The 27,468-nt window shown below is 45.7% G+C and overlaps 1 protein-coding gene across 4 annotated transcripts in view; it reads right to left on the reverse strand.

Annotated features, from left to right (window-relative positions):
• Positions 1–27,468, reverse strand: part of LOC106571107 (coiled-coil domain-containing protein 85C-B-like) — a 92,508-nt gene that overhangs the window by 6,721 nt on the left and 58,319 nt on the right. Inside the window, exons 2-5 of one of the 4 annotated variants that reach the window (XM_082961641.1) lie at positions 14,765–14,844; positions 4,452–4,556; positions 934–1,029; positions 111–212 (exon numbers count right to left, since the gene is read on the reverse strand). In XM_082961641.1, coding sequence (XP_082817767.1) covers positions 111–212; positions 934–1,029; positions 4,452–4,556; positions 14,765–14,844 — 383 coding nt within the window. Of the gene's footprint in view, positions 1–110; positions 213–933; positions 1,030–1,051; positions 1,548–4,451; positions 4,560–14,764; positions 14,845–27,468 lie in introns of those variants that run through there. The other 3 variants (XM_014143785.3, XM_082961643.1, XM_082961642.1) reach the window with 3 other exon arrangements.

Raw genomic sequence — 27,468 nt, forward strand, 5'->3', positions numbered from 1 at the left:
GAGGTGCCTTATTGATATTATAAACTAGTTACCAATGTAATTAGAGCAGTAAAAATAAGTTTTGTCATACCCGTGGTATAATCAGCATTCAGGGTTATACAACAACTTACGTTACACATCTCTCTAACGATGGCTTTTTCCTTCTCACTCAGATCCTCCTCGTAGTCCTCTGGCCCCTGGTTCTTATCCAGGTTCTCGTGGACCTCCAACACCTGGTACAATCAGGCATATATGATCATAAAACCAAGTTAGTGAATAAATGTGATTCACTGTTTAAACCAGCTGTGTCAGAACTGTTCCAGTGTGATCTGATGTTGGTGTTTTAGCTGTGACATTGAGATTGTAGAGCAGGGATACTCCTTTTTTGAGAAGGTCCGGTTATACAAATGTCCTAGGTGACAAAAGTCCGGATGGATATTGTAATTTATCGGCATAGTAACAAACCCCCACCTCACAACCCATGTGACCCCAAACTGTTCAAACTGTTCACAGCCCTCTTTTTACATTTTTATACATTTTGAGTCATTTAGCAGACGCTCTTATCCAGAGCGACTTACAGTAGTGAATGCATACATTTCATTTTTTTTGGTACTGGCCCCCCATGGGAATCGAACCCACAACCCTGGCGTTGCACACACCATGCTGGCGTTGCAAACACCATGCTCTACCAACTGAGCCACAGAAAAAAATTGCAGTTTTAAAGCTAATTTCCTGCAATTCTACACATTTTTCATGTTTTAGTTGCGTTCATATGACACTATGAGTCGAATCCCGACCGAATTCCATTATTTAAAAAAACGAATTTTGGGCCCCACTGTCCGGATCTGGCCTGCGGTCTGCCTGTTGCGTATGGCTGTTTTAGAGTTATCATGAGGAGAGCTGTTGTTGTAGTTGATGTGATGTGCTGTGAGAGATAATTTGAAGTTGTCGTACCTTCATGGCGTGGACCACAGCCTCTGGTTTCTGAACACAGGACAGGTAGCCTGTTACCGGGGTTGACTCGCTGGTGGGGAGACGACCAACCGTGCCCTGAGAGGGGAGAAAGACTAGTTAGTCTGGTGGGGAGTCCACCAACCGTGTCCTGAGAGAGGAGAAAGACTAGTTAGTCTGGTGGGGAGACCACCAACCGTGTCCTGAGAGAGGAGAAAGACTAGTTAGTCTGGTGGGGAGACCACCAACCGTGTCCTGAGAGAGGAGAAAGACTAGTTAGTCTGGTGGGGAGAGCACCAACCGTGTCCTGAGAGAGGAGAAAGACTAGTTAGTCTGGTGGGGAGACCACCAACCGTGCCCTGAGAGAGGAGAAAGACTAGTTAGTCTGGTGGGGAGACCACCAACCGTGCCCTGAGAGGGGAGAAAGACTAGTTAGTCTGGTGGGGAGACCACCAACCGTGTCCTGAGAGGAGAAAGACTAGTTAGTCTGGTGGGGAGAGCACCAACCGTGTCCTGAGAGAGGAGAAAGACTAGTTAGTCTGGTGGGGAGAGCACCAACCGTGTCCTGAGAGAGGAGAAAGACTAGTTAGTCTGGTGGGGAGACGACCAACCGTGCCCTGAGAGAGGAGAAAGACTAGTTAGTCTGGTGGGGAGACCACCAACCGTGTCCTGAGAGGGGAGAAAGACTAGTTAGTCTGGTGGGGAGACCACCAACCGTGTCCTGAGAGAGGAGAAAGACTAGTTAGTCTGGTGGGGAGACCACCAACCGTGTCCTGAGAGGGGAGAAAGACTAGTTAGTCTGGTGGGGAGACCACCAACCGTGTCCTGAGAGAGGAGAAAGACTAGTTAGTCTGGTGGGGAGACCACCAACCGTGCCCTGAGAGGGGAGAAAGACTAGTTAGTCTGGTGGGGAGACCACCAACCGTGTCCTGAGAGAGGAGAAAGACTAGTTAGTCTGGTGGGGAGACCACCAACCGTGTCCTGAGAGAGGAGAAAGACTAGTTAGTCTGGTGGGGAGAGCACCAACCGTGTCCTGGTGAAACCCACAGTGTGGAGATGTGTTAGCAGGACCCACAGTGTGAGATGTGTTAGTAGGACCCACAGTGTGGAGATGTGTTAGTAGGACCCACCGTGTGGAGATGTGTTAGCAGGACCCACAGTGTGGAGATGTGTTAGCAGGACCCACAGTGTGAGATGTGTTAGTAGGACCCACAGTGTGAGATGTGTTAGTAGGACCCACAGTGTGAGATGTGTTAGTAGGACCCACAGTGTGAGATGTGTTAGTAGGACCCACAGTGTGGAGATGTGTTAGTAGGACCCACCGTGTGGAGATGTGTTAGCAGGACCCACAGTGTGGAGATGTGTTAGCAGGACCCACAGTGTGGAGATGTGTTAGCAGGACCCACAGTGTGGAGATGTGTTAGCAGGACCCACAGTGTGGAGATGTGTTAGCAGGACCCACAGTGTGGAGATGTGTTAGCAGGACCCACAGTGTGGAGATGTGTTAGCAGGACCCACAGTGTGGAGATGTGTTAGCAGGACCCACAGTGTGGAGATGTGTTAGCAGGACCCACAGTGTGAGATGTGTTAGTAGGACCCACAGTGTGAGATGTGTTAGTAGGACCCACAGTGTGAGATGTGTTAGTAGGACCCACAGTGTGAGATGTGTTAGTAGGACCCACAGTGTGAGATGTGTTAGTAGGACCCACAGTGTGAGATGTGTTAGTAGGACCCACAGTGTGGAGATGTGTTAGTAGGACCCACCGTGTGGAGATGTGTTAGCAGGACCCACAGTGTGGAGATGTGTTAGCAGGACCCACAGTGTGGAGATGTGTTAGCAGGACCCACAGTGTGGAGATGTGTTAGCAGGACCCACAGTGTGGAGATGTGTTAGCAGGACCCACAGTGTGGAGATGTGTTAGCAGGACCCACAGTGTGGAGATGTGTTAGCAGGACCCACAGTGTGGAGATGTGTTAGCAGGACCCACAGTGTGGAGATGTGTTAGCAGGACCCACAGTGTGGAGATGTGTTAGCAGGACCCACAGTGTGGAGATGTGTTAGCAGGACCCACAGTGTGAGATGTGTTAGTAGGACCCACAGTGTGAGATGTGTTAGTAGGACCCACAGTGTGAGATGTGTTAGTAGGACCCACAGTGTGAGATGTGTTAGTAGGACCCACAGTGTGGAGATGTGTTAGTAGGACCCACAGTGTGGAGATGTGTTAGTAGGACCCACAGTGTGGAGATGTGTTAGTAGGACCCACAGTGTGGAGATGTGTTAGCAGAACTGCTCTTGGGTTTTATTCCTTGCTTGGTAAGTAAAGGTTTTGGACAGTGCAGATATGGATGTTGAGTCCTGTGTTCAGTCCCTGCATAATCAGCCTTATTTAGGCCTTCCAGTATGGAGAGGAACAGATACAGTCAGAAACCGTAGTTTCTAGTGTTAGAGTCTTAGTGGAGAATAGGAACGGACTATCTAGTGTCTGTGTGAATCAAATGAACTGAGCTTTGTCTCACTCATTTGTTGTGCTTACACACACACAAGTGTGTAAGTCTGAGGATATTGTATTCATTCAGCTCTAACCAGGCAAGTCATGTCAATAGAGGTAGAAAATAACATCTTGTTCTATGGTAATCTCTTCTCCATGGAAATATGACGGTTCAGTATATAGTAGCCTCTGAAGTCATTGACACACTGTTCCACGGGAGAGAGAGAGTGAGTCAGAGTGAGAGATGAGAGCATGAGGCGGTTAGTAGACACCTGCTCCCCCCTCTTTTGGCCATCCTCCCTGCTCCTGTCCCGCCTGGAAGAGACTCGTGGGTCAAAGGTCATGGGCATTTTGTGAGACTGAAGGACAGGCCCAGTGTACTGGGTGTCTTAGGCCTGTCAGTATGCTACTGTAGGCCCTGGTTAAAGGAAGTACTGGGGCTGTATGTAGCGCCTGTGTACTGGGTCATACCCTAGATCCTGATTAAATGCAGTATTGATTCTGTGGAGTGAGGTCATCAGGGTGTTGTCAAAGAGAGGTCTGGTTTCTCTCAATTACCAGCTGGTCAGTCTCCTCTGGTAGTGGAGAGGTTAAAGGTCAGGGGTCAGAATGGCTAATTAATTTCATTCTACAGGATTCCGTTGAAACAGGCTCTGGGGAGACAGAAGCCTAAAGGCTTGGTGAGTCAGTGGGTGGTTGAGATGTGTTAGAGTGGGAGAAAGAAAGGCAGAGGATGGGGGTAAGAAAAGAGGGTGAAGATGTGTATTCTGTAAGTAAAGAGAGGTGTGTGTGTGTGTGGGGGGGGGGTTCTTCTATCCTTGTAGGGACCTACAATCCCCCAAAATCCCCACAAGGATAATAAAACAAGGAAAATTCTCCCACGTGGGGAGAACTAAGGCTATTTTTAAGTTTAGGGGTTAGGTTTGGTTTACAATTAGGAGTTAGGTTTAGGGAATATAGGATTTTGAATGGAAATGAATTGTAGGTCCCCACGAGGATAGAAGAACATAATGCGTTTGTGTGTGTACTCACGTTGTGCAGTGCGTCCTGGCGTTGTGGCAGGGATGACAGCTGAGACTCAGAGTGGTACAGAGTCATCCCCTTCCTCAGGACACGAAGGTCCCCTGGGTTACACTGCTGCTGGGGACAGAGAGGAGAGAGAGACGTCGTCATACACTGACCAATCCACCATAGGCCTACACACTTTTTTTACCCATACACACGGCTGGACCACAGAAAGAAACGTCTTTATGTTCTCTAGACCACTGTTCCCTGAGGGAGGGAACCCATCTGAGGGAGGGAACCCATGTTCCTTATGACATTTCCCCATGTCACGTAATTGTTTGCACCGTACGCTGCCAGCGCGTGCAAACACGTGATGCTAGTAGAACCAGAGCTGTAAATAAACCCAGTGAGCTATGCGTGTGTGTCACGTCTGGCGCTCCTAGGTGTCAGGGGACTGAATGCAGAACACAGTCTTCTCCCACAATGACATGCGCTCCAGAGATAAAATTAGCATTCCATCACTGCACCTCTGGCTCATGTTCCTTCACATTCCCCCCATCCCGTCACTCCTCCAGCTCCCGAGTAGTGCAGCGATCTAAGGCACTGCATCTCGGTGTTAGAGATGTCACTACAGACACCCTGGTTCGATCCCTGGCTGTATCACAACCGGCTGTGATCGGGAGTCCCATAGGGCGTTGCACAATTGGCCCAGCGTCGTCCTGGTTAGGGTTTGGCTGGGGTAGGCCGTCATTGTAAAATAAGAATTTGTTCTTAACTGACTTGCCTGGTTAAATAAAAATAAATACATTTGAAAAAAAAGTCCCTAATTTTCTCTTCTTCTACCCCTCCTTTAGTCCTCCAGCATTCCACCTTCAGTCTTTTACCATTTTAGGTCCCCGCGAGGATAGAAGAACATAACGTGTTTCCCTTGCTCCTCACCTTTTACCATCACAACATTATTTCTCCCTTGCCTCCCAATGAAAATTGAGATCCTCCGTCTCTGCTTCCAGCCTTCGAAGAATCCCACATCCTTGGCATTATGCTTTATTTAATGAAACATACTTCCCAACTTCCACCTCCGCTTCTTATACTGCCGAGCGAGACAAACTGAACAATACACTATTGGTCTGTAAGACAGGCTGGCATCTCTTCATGGCAACAGCCCTGTTCCCCATCCATCACAATGTCCTGAGAGGTGACAGGAAGGAACCCTGGCCCAGCGTCACACATCACTTCCTGTCTAAGTTATGATGAGGGGCCATGGTGGAACAGGTGTCCACGACACTAGGACAGGATGCGGTCCCCTCTTCTCCTGTCCACTCTTAACAGACTGTTGAACTATTGTACAGCCGAGCCAGAGTAACACTACACTAGTCTTTCTAAAGAGGTACATGTATGTCCGTGGACAGGGGGACTGTTATAATAACACACTTCAATACTCAAGTAGACAGAAGTCACTAATTATTCAAGTACCTTTAAAAGTAGTTTAAGGCAGAGTTTTTGTGAATATGCTAAATAGGGGTGTGCCAACCTCTTTCCATTGTGTCCAGGTCTTTCCATTGTTGTGTCTAGCCCACTGCCTACTTGCTCTTTACAAATTTTTAAGTGTAAACCACACAATAAAGGCCGTTAATAGGGTCTACATTCCATTGGTAATCTCGTATTGTTCCCTTTACAATAAACTCAGTTTCACTGCTTCACATTCACAACACATGGACGTGGGAAATATCTCCACCAAACAGGAGAAGTAGGAACAAAATCTCCACAGAACAGAAGTAGTAAATCTCTCCATAGAACAGGAGAAGTAGAAATTACATTGGCTAGTATTGTGACATGTTAACTTTACGACACATCTCTGGAGTATTGAGTAAATACATTAAATACCTTATAATTAGGTGTAGAAATCTACCTCACTTTCTTTCCATATACCTAAAGTAAGTTACTTTCTCTATAGGTCTATAACATTGTAAGTTACTTTTCTCCATAAATCTAAAACAATGTAAGTTATAGACTAATGGAGGAAGTAACATTGTACGTTACTTTTCTCCATTAGTCTATAACAGGTATTCCCAAGCTGGGGTATGTGCAATGCCATCGGGGGTACGCCAAATAAAAATTCACATTTCAATTAAATTTTTTTATAATTCAGTAAAAAATTTACATTTTCAAACGGGGCTATACATTTGGGTGAGTTTCTTCTCTCACCTGAGTATCCTCGTTTCACTGCCAAAAATAAAATGTAACCATCTAGTGTTCAGCGAAATAACAATGTCAAATACAGGTAGCCTAGTCAAATAATTAACATCCAATCACATTAACTGTTACTCTCTCACGGGAAACCTTCACTCTTGCACAGATATTTAGAAACGAAATATGACAATTTGAAAAACAAGCCACAGGAGTTTTTGGAGCGAGAATAAAGATGACATTACTACTTGAATGTCACGACTTCCGCTGAAGTCGGTCCCTCTCCTTGTTCGGGCGGCATTCGGCGGTCGACGTCACCGGTCTTCTAGCCATCGCCACTCCACCTTTCATTTTCCATTTGTTTTGTCTTGTTTTCCCGCACACCTGGTTCACATTCCCTCATCAGACTAAATGTATATTACCCTCTGTTTCCCCCATGTCTGTGCGTGGAATTGTTCTTTGTGTAGGGTGTTACGCTACATGCTGGCTTGCACTAGGTTTGTTTCAAACCTAGGTTTGTTTGTTTTGTGTAATCCGGTTCATGTTACCGTGGTTGTGCTTTGTCCTGCCTCGCCTGTGGGCCAGGGTGTATATTAAAGTCTCCTGTTATCACCCATCTCTGCTCTCCTGCGCCTGACTTCTCGGCAACCAGTCACTCACCCCATTACAAGTAAGACATGTATAAAAGCAACACATACCATTAATAAGAAGGGGCTAGAAGCGTCTTATATGGTGAGCTACCAAGTGGCTAGGACAGGTAAGCCCCATACTATTGCGGAGGACTTAATTCTTCCTGCTGCCGTGGATATGGCTGGGACAAAGCTGGGGGAAAAGGCCCCAAAAACTATACAGACAATGCCTTCATCAAACAACACTGCTTCACGACACAGCAGTGAATTACTGCTTCGTATACAAGCCGGCAGGTAGCATAGTGGTTAGAGTGTTGGACTAGTAACTGAAAGGTTGCAAGATCAAATCCCCAAGCTGACAAGGTAAAAATATGCTATTCTGCCCCTGAACAAGGCAGTTAACCCACTGTTCCTAGGTTGTAATTGAAAATAGGAATTTGTTCTTAACTGACTTGCCTAATTACATAAAGGTAAAATAAAAAAGCCAGTGAACTGTATGTGTTACAGCTGGATGAGTCAGCAGGCCTGGCATATGTCTGTTATGTTTAGGACAATTCGAGAGAATATTTTTAAAGTACTGGACAGCGTTGTGACATCAAATGGACTTTGGTGGTCAAGATGTGTTGGTATCTGTACTGATGGCGCAAAATCCATGACAGGGAGACATAGTGGAGTGGTAACGCCAAGGGAATGCCTGACAGCTTGAAAGACGTTTTGAACACGACAGTGAAAATGGCTAACTTTGTTAGAGCAAGTCCCCTGAACTCTCGTGTATTTTCTGCATTATGCAATGATATGGGCAGCGACCATGTAACGTTTTTACAACATACAGAAGTGCACTGGTTATCAAGGGCAAAGTACTGACCCATTTCTTTTAATTGAGAGACGAGCTTAAAGTTCTTTACTGACCATAATTTTCACTTGTCTGACCGCTTGGATGATGATGTGTTACGAATCCCTTTGGCCTTGCAGTCTAGGGGGGGATGGAAACGAGACCCGTAACATAACTCATGCAAATTATAACAGTGAAAAGGAACAGTGAGAACAAAAGCCACAGACAACTTAAATCTACCGTCAAACACTCATGGTTTATTGTTAAACACATGGTAAAGGGGGGCGGGAAAAGGGGCTGAGCTGGACCCAAGGAAAGAAACAAATATCCAAAAACACCCCTAAGCTAGTCTAGCCTACTTCAACAACCGCCAGCTAACTAACCAAAAATAGTGGGTGGTCCGCCCAGTTCTAACTAGTGTATTCAGACAGTTTTCCTACGTGCAATGTAGGCCCATGGGCGACTTGGCTTGTTACCCCCTTTTCCCACCAACAAACAAACAGTCAAACACCATAACAAAACAATACTCACAGGTGGGATGGACAAAGTGACATGTAGTTGCAAAAACAAAAGAGAGCTCTAGCCTACAAAGCAAGAGGGCGAGAGAATGAGTGACAGAGAGATTGCGCTACAGAGAGCTTGAACTGACTGGGTTTTTAAACCAAGGGAAAGGGGATGTGATTGGGTTAGGGAAAAGGAGCAGGTGTCTTCTGATTGGGGAATGATGATTGTCACCTGTGAGGGGAGAAGGAGATAAAAGAAATACACACACAGGATACACACTCAGGATACCTGTATCCGTAACAATGAGTTTCTCACACGACTGGCCTATCTGGGTGATGTTCTCTCTCACCCGAATGATCTGAATCTAGGATTACAGGGACTCTCCGCAACTATATTCAATGTGCGGGACAAAAGTGAGGCCATGATTAAGAAGTTGGAGCTCTTTTCTCTCTGCATTAACAAGGATAACACACAGGTCTTTCCATTATTGTATGACAAATGTTATATTGCGAAGCACCTGAGTGAGCTGGGTGCGCAAATACGTAGGTACTTTCCCGAAACGAGCAACACAAACAACTGGATTCGTTATCCCTTTCATCCCCTGCCTCAGGCCACTTACCGATATCTGAACAAGAGCCTCATCGAAATTGCAACAAGTGGTTCTGTGCAAATTTAATTTAATCAGAAGCCACTGCAAGATTTATGGATTGGGCTGCGTTCAGAGTATCCTGCCTTGGCAAATCGTGCTGTTAAGACACTGATGCCCTTTGCAACTACGTACCTACTGTATGTGAGAGTGGATTCGCTGCCCTCACTAGCATGAAAACTAAATACAGGCACAGACTGTGTGTGGAAAATGATTTAAGACAGACTCTCTAAAATACAACCCAACATTGCAGAGTTATGTGCATCCTTTCAAGCACACCCTTCTCATTAACCTGTGGTGAGTTATTCACAATTTTTTTATGAACAAAGAAGGTTTTATATGGAAGATGGCTAAATAAAGAGCAAAATTATTGATTATTATTATATTATTATTTGTGCCCTTGTCCTATAAGAGCTCTTTGTCACTTCCCACAAGCCGGGCTGTGACAAAAACTCACACTCATTCTTATGTTTAAGTGTGTGTGTGTGTGTGTGTGTGTGTGTGTGTGTGTGTGTGTGTGTGTGTGTGTGTGTGTGTGTGTGTGTGTGTGTGTGTGTGTGTGTGTGTGTGTGGCAGGCTTACAATAATGGCAAAAAACAACATTTGAGAGTGCGCTGACCCCGGTGCTAGAGGGCTACGCAGCTGGAGGTTGAATGTTTGAAAGGGTACGGGACTATAACAAGTTTGGGAACCACTGGTCAAGAACAATGGAAAAATTCCTCGACGTCAACAACAACCGATCAACAAGCGGACATTCATACAACTTTCAGGACGTGTTCATTTTCTTGGTTACATACACTAGCTGTCAGCCATGCATTAATGATGTCTGGTTCTTATACCTGCGCTCTCTGTGTCGCCCCCATAGAGAGATCAATTATTCACCAACCAGACATCCCTGAGACAAACGTTTTGCTGTGCTGTTCATGCTTCATAACACACTGTAGCATAGCACTCACCTCCCAGGCCTCGGTACAACACAACACACTGTAGCACCTTAGAGTTGGAGAGGTACCTTATTTCTCTGTATCTGTGATAAGCTATATATGCTACAGGGCTGAATGTGGGGAACATGATATGTTATGAGAGGATGGCTGACAGGTTGTTCTGTGTGACTCTGAGGTTAGTGTAAAACAAAGTACACTGTGACTGAATAAGCTTTAACACGAAACACTTGGCAACATCTTTTGAGCCACCAACCACCATGTCTTGCTACGTAGGAGGATATTAGACAGGTGCTTTATCTGTGACGATCACAAAGCAGGGATATACGTTATTATCTTACCAAAAGGTTTCTAAATTAAAGTTAATATTAGGGGTCCTTATGTAAAAGGTACTGCAGGCCAATCTTTAGGCCTACTTATTAATTGCTTTTAATTGCCCTGATGATAAAAGTTTGGTGTCATTAGTTTCAGCCCACACACTTTGCCTACATAGTAATCTGAAGGGAGATAATTGGTAAAAATAAGTGACAAAAAAATAATAAAATATCTAAATTAAAATCTATAAAATCGCATTTATGTCTTCAAAGCCAATACTTGAATTGGTTTATCGGTACGGTGCTTGAAGTGAACTGAGCTGATACCTGAGTTGGTTTATGGTACAGTGCTTTAAGATGCTTGCCCTGAAATTAACTCAAATCAAATCAAATCAACTCAAATTGTATTGGTCACATGCGCTTACAGTGAAATGCTTACTTACGTACAAGCCCTTAACCAACAATGCAGTTTTAAGAAAATCCCTAAAAAAGTAAGCAATAAGAATAACAAATAATTAAAGAGCAGCAGTAATAACAACAGCGGTACAGGCGGTACCGGTACAGAGTCAATGTGTCAATGTGTGGGGTCACCTGTGTCGAGGTAATTGAGGTAATTATGTACATGCAGGTAGAGTTATTAAAGTGGCTATGAATACATAATAACAGAGAGTAGCTGCAGCATGGGGGGGGGGTGCAAATAGTCTGGGTAGCCATTTGATTGGCTGTTCAGGAGTTTTATGGCTTGGGGGTAGAAGTTGTTTAGAAGTTGTTTAGAAGCCTTTTGGACCTAGACTTGGCAGTCCCATTCCGCTTCCATGCGGTAGCAGAGAGAACCGTCTATGACTGGGGTGACTGGAGTATTTGACAATTTTTAGGGCCTTCCTCTGACACCGCCTGGTATAGCGGTCTTGGATGGCAGGAAGCTTGGCCCCAGTGATGTACTGGGCTGTACGCACTACCCTCTGTAGTGCCTTGCGGTCGGAGGCCGAGCAGTTGCCATACCAGGCAGTGATGCAACCCGTCAGGATGCTCTTGATGGTGCAGCTGTAGAACCTTTTGAGGATTTGAGGACCCATGCCAAATCTCTTCAGTCTCCTGAGGGGGAATAGGTTTTGTCGTGCCCTCTTCATGACTGTCTTGGTGTGCTTGGACCATGTTAGTTTGTTGGTGATGTGGACGGCAAGGAACTTGAAGCTCTCAACCTGCTCCACTACAGCCCCGTCAATGAGAATGGGGGTGTGCTTGGTCCTCCTTTTCCTGTAGTACACAATCATCTCCTTTGTCTTTATCACATTGAGGGAGAGGTTGTTGTCCTTGCACCACACAGTCAGGTCTCTGACCTCCTCCCTATAGGCTCTCTCATCGTTGTCGGTGATCAGCAAACTTAATGATGGTGTTGGGGTCGTGCCTGGCCGTGCAGTCATGAGTGAACAGGGAGCACAGGAGGGGACTGAGCACGCACCCCTGAGGGGCCTCCGTGTTGAAGATCAGCGTGACGGATGTGTTGTTACCTACCCTAACCACCTGGGGGTTGCCCGTCAGGAAGTTCAGGATCCAGTTGCAGAGGGAGGTGTTTAGTCCCAGGATCCTTAGCTTAGTGATGAGCTTTGAGGGTACTATGGTGTTGAACGCTGAGCTGTAGTCAATGAATAGCATTCTCACATAGGTGTTCCTTTTGTCCAGGTGGGAAAGGGCAGTGTGGAGTGCAATAGAGATTGCATCATCTGTGGATCTGTAGGTGTGGTATGCAAATTGGAGTGGGTCTAGGGTTTCTGGGATAATGGTGTTGATGTAAGCCATGACCAGCCTTTCAAAGCATTTCATGGCTACAGATGTGAGTGCTACGGGTCGGTAGTCATTTAGGCAGGTTACCTTAGTGTTCTTGGGCACAGGAACTATGGTGGTCTGCTTGAAACATGTTGGTATTACAGACTCAGACAGGGAGAGGTTGAAAATGTCAGTGAAGACATGCTCGGCGTACACGTTCTGGTAATCCGTCTGGCCCAGCGGCCTTGTGGATGTTGACCTGTTTAAAGGTCTTACTCACATCGGCTGCGGAAAGCATGATCACACAGTCATCCAGAACAGCTGATGCTCTCATGCATATTTCGGTGTTATTTGCCTCGAAGTCGAGCATAGAAGTTATTTAGCTTGTCTGGTAGGCTCGTGTCACTGGACAGCTCTCGGCTGTGCTTCCCTTTGTAGTCTGTAATAGTTTGCAAGCCATACGACATCCGACAAGCGTCAGAGCCGGTGTAGTACGACTCGATCTTAGTCCTGTACTGATGCTTTGCCTGTTTGATGGTTCGTCGGAGGTCATAGAGGGATTTCTTATAAGCTTCCGGGTTAGAGTCCAGCTCCTTGAAAGCGGCAGTTCTACCCTTTAGCTCTGTGCGAATGTTACCTGTAATCCATGGCTTCTGGTTGGGGTATGTACGTACAGTCACTGTGGGGACGACATCCTCAATGCACTTATTGATAAAGCCAGTGACTGATGTGGTGAACTCCTCAATACCATCAGAAGAATCCCGGAACATATTCCAGTGTGTGCTAGCAAAACAGTCCTGTAGTTTAGCATCTGCTTTATCTGACCACTTTTTTATTGATCTAGTCACTGCTGCTTCCTGCTTTAATTTTTGCTTATAAGCAGGAATCAAGAGGATAGAGTTATGGTCAGATTTGCCAAATATAGGGTGAGGGAGAGCTTTGTATGTGTCTCTGTGTGTGGAGTAAAGGTGGTCCGGAGTTTTTTTCCCTCTGGTTGAATATTTAACATGCTGATAGAAATGAGGTAAAACTGATTTAAGTTTCCCTGCATTAAAGTCCCCAGCCCCTAGGAGCACCGCCTCTGGATTAGCGTTTTCCTGTTTGCTTATGATGGAATACAGCTCATTGAGTGCAGTTTTAGTGCCAGCCTCGGTCTATGGTGGTATGTGGATAGCTACAAAAAAATACAGATAAACTCTCTAGGTAGATATTGTGGTCTACAGCTTATCATAATATACTCTACCTCAGGCGAGCAAAACCATGAGACTTCCTTAGATATCGTGCACCAGCTATTGTTTACAAATATGCATAGGCCCCCGCCTCGTGTCTTTACCAGAGGCTGCTGTTCTATCCTGCCAATAGAGTGTATAACCCGCCAGCTGTATGTTCTTAATGTCGTTGTTCAGCCACGACTTGGTGAAACATAAGATATTACAGTTTTTAATGTCCCGTTGGTTGGATATACGTGCTTTCAGTTCTTCCCATTTATTTTCCAGCAATTGAACGTTAGCTAGCAGAACGGAAGGCATCCTGATCTTTTTCTGCGAAACCTACGTTTCCTCGTTTCCTTGATACCTGAGTTGGTTTATGGTACGGTGATCGAAGTGAACTGAGCTGATACCTGAGTTGGTTTATGGTACGGTTCTTGAAGGTGCTTGCCCTGAAGTGAACTGAGCTGATACCTGAGTTGGTTTATGGTACGGTTCTTGAAGGTGCTTGCCCTGAAGTGAACTGAGCTGATACCTGAGTTGGTTTATGGTACGGTTCTTGAAGGTGCTTGCCCTGAAGTGAACTGAGCTGATACCTGAGTTGGTTTATGGTACGGTTCTTGAAGGTGCTTGCCCTGAAGTGAACTGAGCTGATACCTGAGTTGGTTTATGATACGGTTCTTGAAGGTGCTTGCCCTGAAGTGAACTGAGCCTCACATAATAGCATAACATACAGCACAATGTTATGGCAAAGGATAAAAAATACAAAACATATTTAATGTTAGAACATATGGCTGATGATTATGCTGAGATAGGTTTTAGGATTGACTGCACATGGGTTTAAAAGTGCATATAAGCCTACGTATACGACAAGAGAACACGTTTAATGTTTCGTTCACTAGCCTGTGTGTGTGTGTGTGTGTGTGTGTGTGTGTGTGTGTGTGTGTGTGTGTGTGTGTGTGTGTGTGTGTGTGTGTGTGTGTGTGTGTGTGTGTGTGTGTGTGTGTGTGTGTGTGTGTGTGTGTGTGTGTGTGTTGATGTCGTCTCGTCGGGAAGCTGATGCACCTGACATGTTGATGTAAGGCAAAATTTAGACTGGTCCCCCCCTCCCCCAAAACCAGGTGAACTCCTGGTGAACTAGAAGAGCCTCCCTCTCTCCCACCTACCCTCCTCCCCTCTCCCACCCTCCTCCCCTCTATTGTGGGCGACATCACACGAGGGCTCTGTACTGTGTGTGTGTGTGTGTGTGTGTGTGTGTGTGTGTGTGTGTGTGTGTGTGTGTGTGTGTGTGTGTGTGTGTGAGTGGCCTCACCTGCGTTAAAAGCTTGTTGTTGTCGTCTTCCAATATCCTCATTTTGGTCTCCAGCTGTCTGATGTAGTTAGTGGAGGAGTCTAAACGAGGGAGAGGAGCAGAAGAAGAGAGAGAGGAGGAAGAGAGAAAAGGAGGAAGAGAGAAGGAGATTAGATCCAGTTGCCTGGTAGTTTTTTCTTATAGCCCCGACAGCGAAAATCAAGTATTTTTTAAAACAAACGACAGTTGAATAATTCAATTCTGTCACTCATCTGGTGTTACATCTACGTTGATACAGAACACTTGTCTAAATTATGTTGCTACTTTACTTGAACCAGCTTAGGTTCATTTTAGGGACAGCAACAGTGAGCAGAATCTAGGGTGTGTGTGTGTGTGTGTGTGTGTGTGTGTGTGTGTGTGTGTGTGTGTGTGTGTGCCCCTGCATGCGTGCGTATGTGTATGCTGTTGTTCACTGTGGGTGTTCCAATGTTTTCCACAATGCTTCACACACATTTACAGAAAACAGATGAAAGTGGACATATCTGAAGCTAAAATGCTCTGACAACATCTCAGAATCAGTCAGTCAGTCGCCAGGTGCTCAAGATCCAATTACATTCTGTTATTATACATACAGCGGGAAAGAGAATACCACTCACTCACTCACACACACACACACACACACACACACACACACACACACACACACACACACACACACACACACACACACACACACACACACACACACACACACACACACACACACACACACACCACACACACACACACACACACACACGATTGAGTCACCACTATGTACGTCAGAAGGCTCCATTAGGCTACATGCATCTAATCTCACTCATTAGGCTAGCTGCTGACACAAACAAGTCCAACCAGCTCCCATCACACAGCCTGCTGTTCCAACCCCCACCACCAGGTACTGTTTTTCTGCAGAATAATCATTAGAGAGAAGCAGGCCCTACAACAGCACTGGGCCATAACAATGATATTGATCTCTCTGTACCTACATATCCCTTGAAGGAGAGATTGGTTTAAGGTCACACTAGCACCTTGGTGTTGGTAGACGTTTCCTGTAGATCAGTAATGGATGAGTGCGTACAGCTTCTTTACTTTTCATTAGTAGTAGTCTAACCACTGTAATGCCAAGGCAGGGTTAGCTAACAGAACCACTGTAATGCCAAGGCAGGGTTAGCTAACAGAACTACTGTATTGCCAAGGCAGGGTTAGCTAACATAACTACTGTAATGCTAAGGCAGGGTTAGCTAACATAACTACTGTAATGCCAAGGCAGGGTTAGCTAACATAACTACTGTAATGCTAAGGCAGGGTTAGCTAACATAACTACTGTAATGCCAAGGCAGGGTTAGCTAACATAACTACTGTAATGCCAAGGCAGGGTTAGCTAACATAACTACTGTAATGCCAAGGCAGGGTTAGCTAACAGAACTACTGTAATGCTAAGGCAGGGTTAGCTAACAGAACTACTGTAATGCTAAGGCAGGGTTAGCTAACAGAACTACTGTAATGCCAAGGCAGGGTTAGCTAACATAACTACTGTAATGCTAAGGCAGGGTTAGCTAACAGAACTACTGTATTGCCAAGGCAGGGTTAGCTAACAGAACCACTGTAATGCCAAGGCAGGGTTAGCTAACAGCACTACTGTATTGTCAAGGGAGGGTTAGCTAACATAACTACTGTAATGCTAAGGCAGGGTTAGCTAACATAACTACTGTAATGCCAAGGCAGGGTTAGCTAACATAACTACTGTAATGCCAAGGCAGGGTTAGCTAACAGCACTACTGTAATGCCAAGGCAGGGTTAGCTAACATAACTACTGTAATGCCAAGGCAGGGTTAGCTAACAGCACTACTGTAATGCCAAGGCAGGGTTAGCTAACAGAACTACTGTAATGCCAAGGCAGGGTTAGCTAACAGAACTACTGTATTGCCAAGGCAGGGTTAGCTAACAGAACCACTGTAATGCCAAGGCAGGGTTAGCTAACAGCACTACTGTATTGTCAAGGGAGGGTTAGCTAACATAACTACTGTAATGCTAAGGCAGGGTTAGCTAACATAACTACTGTAATGCCAAGGCAGGGTTAGCTAACATAACTACTGTAATGCCAAGGCAGGGTTAGCTAACAGCACTACTGTAATGCCAAGGCAGGGTTAGCTAACAGAACTACTGTAATGCCAAGGCAGGGTTAGCTAACAGAACTACTGTAATGCCAAGGCAGGGTTAGCTAACGTTTTAGCTCCTTGACTTTTCTGGCATGGTACAGAGTTGTTGGTGTCAGTTGGTGTGGTGGATAAAGAGGCAGAGAGTTAGCAGAGCTTCTGTCTTGTAATGTCCAGCTGGTTTAATCCTCTTTATGTCCCTTGTGACCTGGCCTCTAATCTGGCTTAATCTGTTCTGTTCTGCTCTTTTCTGTTCTGCTCTGTTTTGTTCTGCTCTGTTTTGTTCTGTTCTGTTTTGTTCTGTTCTGTTCTGCTCTGTTCTGTTCTGCTAGGTTCTGTTCTGTTCTGCTCGGTTCTGTTCTGCTAGGTTCTGTTCTGTTCTGTTCTGTTCTGCTCTGTTCTGCTCAGTTCTGCAACACTGCAAATGGCTTTGGATAAAGGTGTCTGCTAAATTACCATATTATGAGCTAACCAAGGCCACAGAGGTCTGTGTTTACAGACAGTAGGAAGTACCAGACCAGAGAAATGATACTGAGGCTTACTAAACCTAGGAAGAGCCCAGGACAAAGAAGCAGCTAACTGAACTCACTGCTAAGAGAAAAAGCAAATCCCAAAGCTAGAGGATTCCGAGGACATCACACCATCTCTCTCTCTCTCTCTCTGTCAGTCACTAGGCTTTTGATGTGGAGGGGCTAAAGCCAACTGGGATCACATAGCATACCATAGTCATAGAGATTACTTTAGCATCAGAACATAGCATACCATAGTCATAGAGATTACTGTAGCATCAGAACATAGCATCTCATAGGCAGAGAGATTACTTTAGCATCAGAACATAGCATCTCATAGGCAGAGAGATTACTTTAGCATCAGAACATAGCATCTCATAGGCAGAGAGATTACTTTAGCATCAGAACATAGCATCTCATAGGCAGAGAGATTACTTTAGCATCAGAACATAGCATCTCATAGGCAGAGAGATTACTTTAGCATCAGAACATACCCTAGAGTGTAGAACACATATAAACACACTGTATAGGCCTAGTCAGACAGTGGTGACACACACAGACACACAGTTCTGTAGTGGGGCCTGGGGGGGGGGGTCCATAGAAACAGTTCTGTAGTGGGGCCTGGGGGGTCCATAGAGACAGTTCTGTAGTGGGGCCTGGGGGGGTCCATAGAGACAGTTCTGTAGTGGGGCCTGGGGGGGGGTCCATAGAAACAGTTCTGTAGCGGGGCCTGGGGGGGTCCATAGAGACAGTTCTGTAGTGGGGCCTGGGGGGGTCCATAGAAACAATTCTGTAGTGGGGCCTGGGGAGGTCCATATAGACAGTTCTGTAGTTGGGCCTGGGGGGTCCATAGAAACAGTTCTGTAGTGGGGCCTGGGGGGTCCATAGAGACAGTTCTGTAGTTGGGCCTGGGGGGTCCATAGAGACAGTTCTGTAGTGGGGCCTGGGGGGGTCCATAGAGACAGTTCTGTAGTGGGGCCTGGGGGGGTCCATAGAAACAGTTCTGTAGTGGGGCCTGGGGGGGTCCATAGAGACAGTTCTGTAGTGGGGCCTGAGGGGGTCCATAGAGACAGTTCTGTAGTGGGGCCTGGGGAGGTCCATAGAGACAGTTCTGTAGTGGGGCCTGGGGGCATCCATAGAGAAAGTCTAAACACCCCCCTCTCTTTAACCCTCTGCTCTCCGAGAACAACATCATCTCTCCTCTCCTCTCCTCTCCTCTCCTCTCCTCTCCTCTCCTCTCCTCTCCTCTCCTCTCCTCCACCCCTCCTCTCCTCTCCTCCACCCCTCCACCTCTTCATCTCCGCTCTCTGCAGGCCTGGGGAAAACATGCATCACAGAGGGATGGCATAGCAAAAGCCCAAATAAACAATGACCCAAATACGCCTGCCTGGCCCTTCAACTCTATAACTTATACCTTTATTCAAAACTAGCATCTAGGTCTCAGGTTATTACTAATGCATAAAGCTGTGTAAGTCTTGCTGTGTAAGTCTTGTTGTGAAAGTCTTGCTGTGTAAGTCTTGCTGTGTAAGTCTTGCTGTGTAAGTCTTGCTGTGTAAGTCTTGCTGTGTAAGTCTTGCTGTGTACGTCTTGTTGTGTACATCTTGCTGTGTAAGTCTTGCTGTGTATGTCTTGCTGTGTATGTCTTGCTGTGTAAGTCTTACTGTGTAAGTCTTACTGTGTAGGTAGGTCTTGAAAGCCATGTTTTCCCCTTATGTGCGTTCGTGCAGTGAAGTGAGCTAAGGTCTCGCTGTGTGTATGTGTGTGTGCGTATGCGTATGTGTGTGTGCAAGCAGCGTGACACAGACAGAGGCGTCCATGAGTCTGTCTTTCTCTCGTGTGTCGCTTCCCATCGCATCACAATACCATGACCCACTTCTGTGGCTACTCCCTCACTCCATCACTCACTCCCTCTCTCCAACCATCACTCCTTCCATCCTTCCTTCTATCTATCCCTCCTCCTTGCATCCTTTCCTGCCTCCCTTGTCCATCTCCCTTTCCTCTTTCTACCCTCTCGTCCTCCATCGTTCCCCCTCGTCTCTCCCTCTATTTCTCCTTCCATCTCTCTTTCCCTAATCCATGCCTGTTTCCCACCTCCTAGCACAGAGCTGGGGCTACAGGCTGACCAGTGGGGATTGAGGGGGTTCTGGACAGGTTCTTCAGGAGTAGAGGGGCCTGGGGCTAGACTAGTGGGTTCATGAGAGACCCACCCACACACACACACACACATAGAGCGATACCCCCCCCACACACACAGAGACCCACCCACACCCACACACACAGAGAGATACCCACCCACACACACACACACACATAGAGAGATACCCCCCACCACACACAGAGACCCACACACACACACAGAGACCCACCCACACCCACACACACACAGAGAGATACCCACCCACACACAGATACCCACCCACACACACACACACACATAGAGAGATACCCCCCACACACACAGAGAGATACACACACACACACACACACACACACACACACACACACACACACACACACACACACACACACACACACACACACACACACACACACACACACACACACACACAGATACCCACCCACACACACACACACACACACAGAGATACCCACCCAAACACACACACAGAGATACCCACACACACACAGAGAGATACCCACTAGAGGTCGAGCGATTAATCGGAATGGCTGATTAATTAGGGCCGATTTCAAGTTTTCATAACAATCGGTAATCGGTATTTTTGGCCACCGATTTTGCCGATTATTATTTATTTATTTTTGACATTTTGTTTTATTTTTTTTACACCTTTATTTAACTAGGCAAGTCAGATTAAGAACACATTCTTATTTTCAATGACGGCCTAGGAACGGGGGTTAACTGCCTTGTTCAAGGGGGATTCGGGGATTAGTTTTTGCAACCTTCCGGTTACTAATCCAATCCAACGCACGAGGAGCCTGCATGGCAGGCTGACTACCTGTTACGCGAGGGCAGCAACAAGCCAAGGTAAGTTGCTAGCTAGCATTAAACTTATCTTATAAAAAACTATCAATCTTAACACAATCACTAGTTAACTACACATGGTTGATGATATTACTAGTTTATCTAATGTGTCCTGCGTTGCATATAATCGATGCGGTGCCTGAATCACAGCCTATTTCGCCAAACGGGTGTTGATTTAACAAGCGCATTTGCGAAAAAAGCACTGTCGTTGCACCAATGTACCTAACCATAAACATCAATGCCTTTCTTTAAAATCAATAAACAAGTATATATTTTTAAACCTGCATATTTAGTTAATATTGCCTGCTAACATGAAATTGTGTCACATCTCTAGCGTTCATTGCACGCAGTCAGGGTATATGTAACAGTTTCAGCCGCCTGTCTCGTTGTGAACTAATTTGCCAGAATTTTACGTAATTATGACATAACATTGTCATAACATTGACATAACATAACTCGTAAGCATTCATTCAGACAGCACTTTCGTGCATTTTACCAGCAGCTCTTCGCTGTGTTTCAAGCTGTTTATGACTTCAACCCAGGTGGGTATAATTTGTGGAACGTTCCAACAGGAATCTATTACAAAAACTTCGTAAATAACAAGGTTGCCAAAAAACAACGCATACAAAGTTGTATAGCGGCAGAATAAGATACCGGGTAGTGAGTGGTCTATTTCATTGCGTTTTTCACTCATCACGTTTATTCCGAAAAATGTCTGTCCTCACTCTGGTTGCCTATAGACAAACATTAAGAATAAGCTACGTGGTGAGTTGATGCCTATTTGGCAGCTAGTTAGCTAGGTTTGTATGCGTTGCTACTTTGTATGCGTTGTTGGTTGGCAACCTTTTACTTTACGTTTTTTGGAACAGATTCCTGTTGGAACGTTCCACAAATTATACCCACCCCTTCAAGCCTGTCAACTCCCAAGATTAGGCTGGTGTAACCGATGTGAAATGGCTAGCTAGTTAGCGGGTGCGCGCTAATAGCGTTTCAAACGTCACTCACTCTGAGACTTGGAGTAGTTGTTTCCCTTCCTCTGCATGGGGAACGCTGCTTCGAGGGTGGCTGTTGTCGATGTGTTCCTGGTTCAAGCCCAGGTAGGAGCGAGCAGAGGGACGGAAGCTATACTGGTACACTGGCAATACTAAAGTGCCTATAAGAACATCCAATAGTCAAAGGTATATGAAATACAAATCGTATAGAGAGAAATAGTCCTATAACTCCTATAATAACTACAACCTAAAACTTACCTGGGAATATTGAAGACTCATGTTAAAAGGAACCACCAGCTTTCATATGTTCCCATGTTCTGAGCAAGGAACTTAAACCTTAGCTTTTTTACATGGCACATATTGCACTTTTACTTTCTTCTCCAACACTTTGTTTTGCATTATTTAAACCAAATTGAACACGTTTCATTATTTATTTGAGGCTAAATTGATTTTATTGATGTATTATATTAAGTTAAAATAAGTGTTCATTCAGTATTGTTGTAATTATCATTATTATAAATAAATAAATAATATATTTTTTAAATCGACCGAATAATCGGTATCGGGTTTTTGGTCCTCCAATAATCGGTATCGGTATCGGCGTTGAAAAATCATAATCGGTCGACCTCTAATACCCACCCACACAAACAGAGAGAGAGAGATAGCCACCCACACACACAAACACACCTTCCCCTCCCCACGCACACACACGTGGACTGTCATAACAGAGCTGTATCATACCAGCTGACTGCAGGTTATGGGCTGACGTTTCAGGTGTAGCGGAGAGTATAGGCAGGTATACACGGTATACCAACTTATTTTCCAGTGAGCATTGCGTCTACTCATTTGTTAATCCCCACGATGCGTATCAAAGTAGTGTACTGGAGGTGTCAATTAATAAGGTGGATGGAACAGATCACAATTCACATTTGACGCCAGAAAATGTACACATGGCAGATAGACTTACGAGCAAATATTCCAAAATGGAATTTGCGGGGAAAAACACTGTTACAAAATGCGCAGCGCACATGTGAATGGTTTCATGGACAGAGATGGAAATATCCATAACATCTTTTAGAAATAGGGGAGATCTAAAGATGCAACAACTATAATGGGTTGCTAATATGACATTGAAAGAAAGTTGAAAGGAAGTGTAAAATAAACCAATAGAACAGCATATCAGGAAGTCTTTAAAAAAATAACTGCATCCACATTTCTATGGTGGGATTTTGGCAAAAGGCTGCTTTGAAATAAGGTAAGACATGCCTCATAATATGACATGAAACTCCCAGGTTTCAAACAATTAAGGAACAGGAAAAATATAGCGATGGTAATGATAGACCTAGCCGTCTTCTGGTAAATGGAAAGGCTTTCCCCAAAACATTCTCAAATAAATGTTATCTCGCTACAAAGTAGCCTTTGCCTACCAGGCAGAATGATATCACTGCATCAATAAGACTTTTGAAAACAAAAAACCTGGGGAAAAAAATGGAAAGTCTGGAACATGTGAATTTATGCCTCAGTTGACAGGCACATTTATCTGTTTCAATAGTAGGCCTACTATTAGCCTGCTGCACAGTACAACTTGGGTTGACCTGACTGAAAGACCAGTATGAGATTCATCATTTTAGGTCATTCATAGTGTATGTCACTGTTTCTCATAGAATTTCTCACACAGGGGCACCTTTTCCTTCGCCGGGCGGCCCTTTTGGGAAATTCTTGGCAGAATTTAAGTATACCCACTTCTCCAAGCACCACTACACCACTGGGCCTGGGCCTGGTGTCTCAGGAGAGCAGGAGTTCCTTTATGTGTAAAACGAAGACGTCTGCACTGTTTAACAGCCTGCAGGGCAGAGAGAGAGCTAAGCTTTATGGCTTAGGTTTTATCCAGCTTTCATCTTATTCACCCTATATTTGTGTGTGTGTGTGTGTGTGTGTGTGTGTGTGTGTGTGTGTGTGTGTGTGTGTGTGTGTGTGTGTGTGTGTGTGTGTGCAGCGAGTGTGTCTGTCTGTGTTCAAGGGGGAGGTTGGGTAAATTACAGCAAGATGTGGAAGAAAGAGGACAAACTACAGTGAGTATGTATTCCAAATGGTACCCTATTATGGCACCCTTCCCATATGGCTCTGGTCAAAAGTAGTGCACTATATAGGGGATACGTTCTGTCAGACAATGAGTTCTTCATGAGAGGGATAGAGAACAACTCTGTTTGGACAAAGAAAAAGAAGACTGGATCCTTTAGTGGAAGAAGTGCAGTTAAGATCAAGTCAAGCAAACTGGAAAAGAAAAAGGCTGTTTCACTGTAGAAAAATGGTCAGTCTGAGAAGAAAGAGAAATCAAGGCTGAGAGAGAATGTCATGGAGAGAGCGAGTTAGTGTTTGTACTGTGTGGGACATTATTTCCCCTAGGTTTTTTTCAGCGGGGGGGTGGTAGTAATGGTAGTGGCCAACGGCGCTGTCTCCAACCAACAGTTTTAGAATCACAATTTCCTGCAATTGTACACATTTTGCCATGGGGCTAAAGTTTAGAGAAACGATTGACCATCCTAAAATGTATTTTCTAAATTATTGTTACATTTCTTATAATATTTTTGGGAATGGCACTGCTAAATTAATATAGGGGAAACACTGGAGAGAGAGTTGGCGAGATAGGCCACTGTTGACAACCTTTACAATCTTTTGTCATCTCCCAGGTGAGATGCATGGGTTTGGTTCCAGGATAGACTATCTGAACATCATCTGTGCCTGCTGCCTGTTGGCCTAGCAACAACAGGGACATGTTCTGGAACATTCTCATGTCATGTGACAGAGCAGTAGAACGTTCCGGAACGTTCTCAAGAAGCCAAATCTCCCAGCATGCTTTGCTCTGCATGAGGGCTCTGAGAGGACACACAAACACACACAGCCAGGCTTAATTAAAGAGCAGAACAACAGAACCTGGCGATGCCGTCTCATAACTGGCAACCCAGGCAGGTAATTACAGGCTCTGGCCTTCCATCAAAGACATGACTGGCATGGCTGGCTCATCAGCTAGCGACGAGCTAACCCATTCTGACAAGACCTGGCACTGAGGGAAAGCTGAGAGAGAGGACGCGCACACACATGCACACTCACACACACTCACACAGCGTGATAGGGAAAGAGACAAGCCTCCTCTGGGCAAAGTGTGTGTTTGTCTCCTTAGAACTAGCTAGCTAGACTACACATGCAATTCAGAGTCATGTCACTGAAGTTAAAGTGATCCTAAAGCCGTCTTAAACCAAACACTGGGACAGGGAAACGTGTCTGACAGTGAGACCACTGTTTAGGTGAGCTCTAGTTGTTTGTATCCTCTGCACATGCCCAGTGGGTCAAAAGTGAGATTATTCCTTCCTGGATTGCAGTTTCAATAGCCTGGCACTAGATTTGTTTGTACTATCATTCCACTTCTTGCCATGCCAATGTTTCACATATTTTTTTTAAATTTTTATTTAACTAGGCAAGTCAATTAAGAACAAATTATTATTTACAAAGACAGCCTACCCCAGACAACGCTGGGCCAATTGTGCGCCGCCCTATGGGACTCCCAATCACAGCCGGATATGATACAGCCTGGATTCAAACCAGAGACTAGTGACACTAGTGACACTGCGATGCAGTGCCTTAGACCGCTGCACCATTCGGAAGCCCATACAGAGTACAATAACAGAGTACAAAGAGTGGAATTTTAGCACAAACAGACTGGTACCCAGGCTAGTGTTTCAACAAACTCTGTTACTTTTACACATTTACCAGGTAAGGCTGTTATTGTCTTTCCTCTTTGTAGGCTAATCATTGACTCGTCTTACACAGTACTACTAATGATTGGCTGTTGGGAGACCTTGGACCTGTGACAGTCACAGATAGAGACGTCAGTGTGTTTGAGTATACTAGCTTAGTGTGTTGTTGACCCTGTATCTTACAATCCCTTAGGAAAGCAGTGAGAGGGAAGTGTCCCAGGTGTATAGAGCATAGTCCCTGAGGAGGTGTCCCAGGTGTATAGACCATAGTCCCTGAGGAGGTGTCCCAGGTGTATAGACCATAGTCCCTGAGGAGGTGTCCCAGGTGTATAGACCATAGTCCCTGAGGAGGTGTCCCAGGTGTATAGACCATAGTCCCTGAGGAGGTGTCCCAGGTGTATAGACCATAGTCCCTGAGGAGGTGTCCCAGGTCTAGACCAAAGTCCCTGAGGAGGTGTCCCAGGTGTATAGACCATAGTCCCTGAGGAGGTGTCCCAGGTGTATAGACCATAGTCCCTGAGGAGGTGTCCCAGGTCTACAGACCAAAGTCCCTGAGGAGGTGTCCCAGGTGTATAGACCATAGTCCCTGAGGAGGTGTCCCAGGTGTATAGACCATAGTCCCTGAGGAGGTGTCCCAGGTGTATAGACCATAGTCCCTGAGGAGGTGTCCCAGGTGTATAGACCATAGTCCCTGATGAGGTGTCCCAGGTCTACAGACCAAAGTCCCTGAGGAGGTGTCCCAGGTGTATAGACCATAGTCCCTGAGGAGGTGTCCCAGGTGTATAGACCATAGTCCCTGAGGAGGTGTCCCAGGTCTACAGACCAAAGTCCCTGAGGAGGTGTCCCAGGTCTACAGACCAAAGTCCCTGAGGAGGTGTCCCAGGTCTACAGACCAAAGTCCCTGAGGAGGTGTCTGGTGTCTAATTCCAGACCCTACTGTAGCCTACTACCATGCTGTCATTCACACCGCTCACTTTGTGTTGGTGGAAACATACACAGCAAACTAGACCAGGACTGAACTAGGCCAGGTACTGAACTAGACCTGGTACTGAACTAGGCCAGGTACTGAACTAGGCCAGGTACTGAACTAGGCCAGGTACTGAACTAGGCCAGGTACTGTGGTCTACATGGTGTAAGCCCAAGGGAGTGAGACAGAATTCACATTAGAATAAAAAAAACGAACAAATTGGTGTTGACCTACAGTAGTGTACTGTAGCGACCTTTACATGTCACTCATCCCCATAGTTTTAAATGCCTGGTTACCCAGACTCCTTGCTCCGGCCAAGCACTACGCCACACCCACAGAGGGTATTAGTTTCTTCTCTGGATCTGAGTACCTCCTTGACGATTTCTAGAACGCAAACACATCCTAACCATTCTGATTGGTCCCAGAAACCAATCAGAGACCAGGTGGGTAAAGCTGGCGTTTTCAAAATTCGTCATTGGCTTTGATATTCTGATTGATTAGAGATGATCCAATCGCAGCTGACTTTGTTTTGTACAACACCACTCATTTTGACGTAACCACAAACGACTTCAACGATGGCAGTCTCAGACTGAAGTATGTACTTTAGCTAACATCACAAGATAACGGGGGAAGGCAAGATAACGGGGGAGGGCAAGATAACGGGGGAGGGCAAGATAACGGGGGAGGGCAAGATAACGGGGGAGGGCAAGATAACAGGGGGAAGGCAAGATAACAGGGGGAAGGCAAGATAACAGGGGGAAGGCAAGATAACAGGGGGAAGGCAAGATAACAGGGGGAAGGCAAGATAACAGGGGGAAGGCAAGATAACAGGGGGAAGGCAAGATAACAGGGGGAAGGCAAGATAACGGGGGAGGGCAAGATAACAGGGGGAAGGCAAGATAACAGGGGGAAGGCAAGATAACAGGGGGAAGGCAAGATAACAGGGGGAAGGCATAACACTGAAGAGTCTGGAAACCATGGTGTTAGACACACAAAACATGTATGCACAGACACACACACACACAGACACACAGACACACACACACACAGACACACACAGACACACAGACACACACAAACAGACACACACACAGACACATACACACAGACACACACACAAACACATACACAGACACACACAGACACAGACACACACAGACACACACACACACACACACACAGACACAGACCCACACACACACAGACACACACACACACACACACACAGACACACACACACACGTGTGCAGTGTGATGGTGATGACAGTGACCTGATGAGACATATAGGATGGACGCATCACCT

Source organism: Salmo salar, chromosome 15 (genome assembly GCF_965601325.2).
Source record: "Salmo salar chromosome 15, fSalSal1, whole genome shotgun sequence".
NCBI classification, from domain to species: Eukaryota; Metazoa; Chordata; class Actinopteri; order Salmoniformes; family Salmonidae; genus Salmo; species Salmo salar.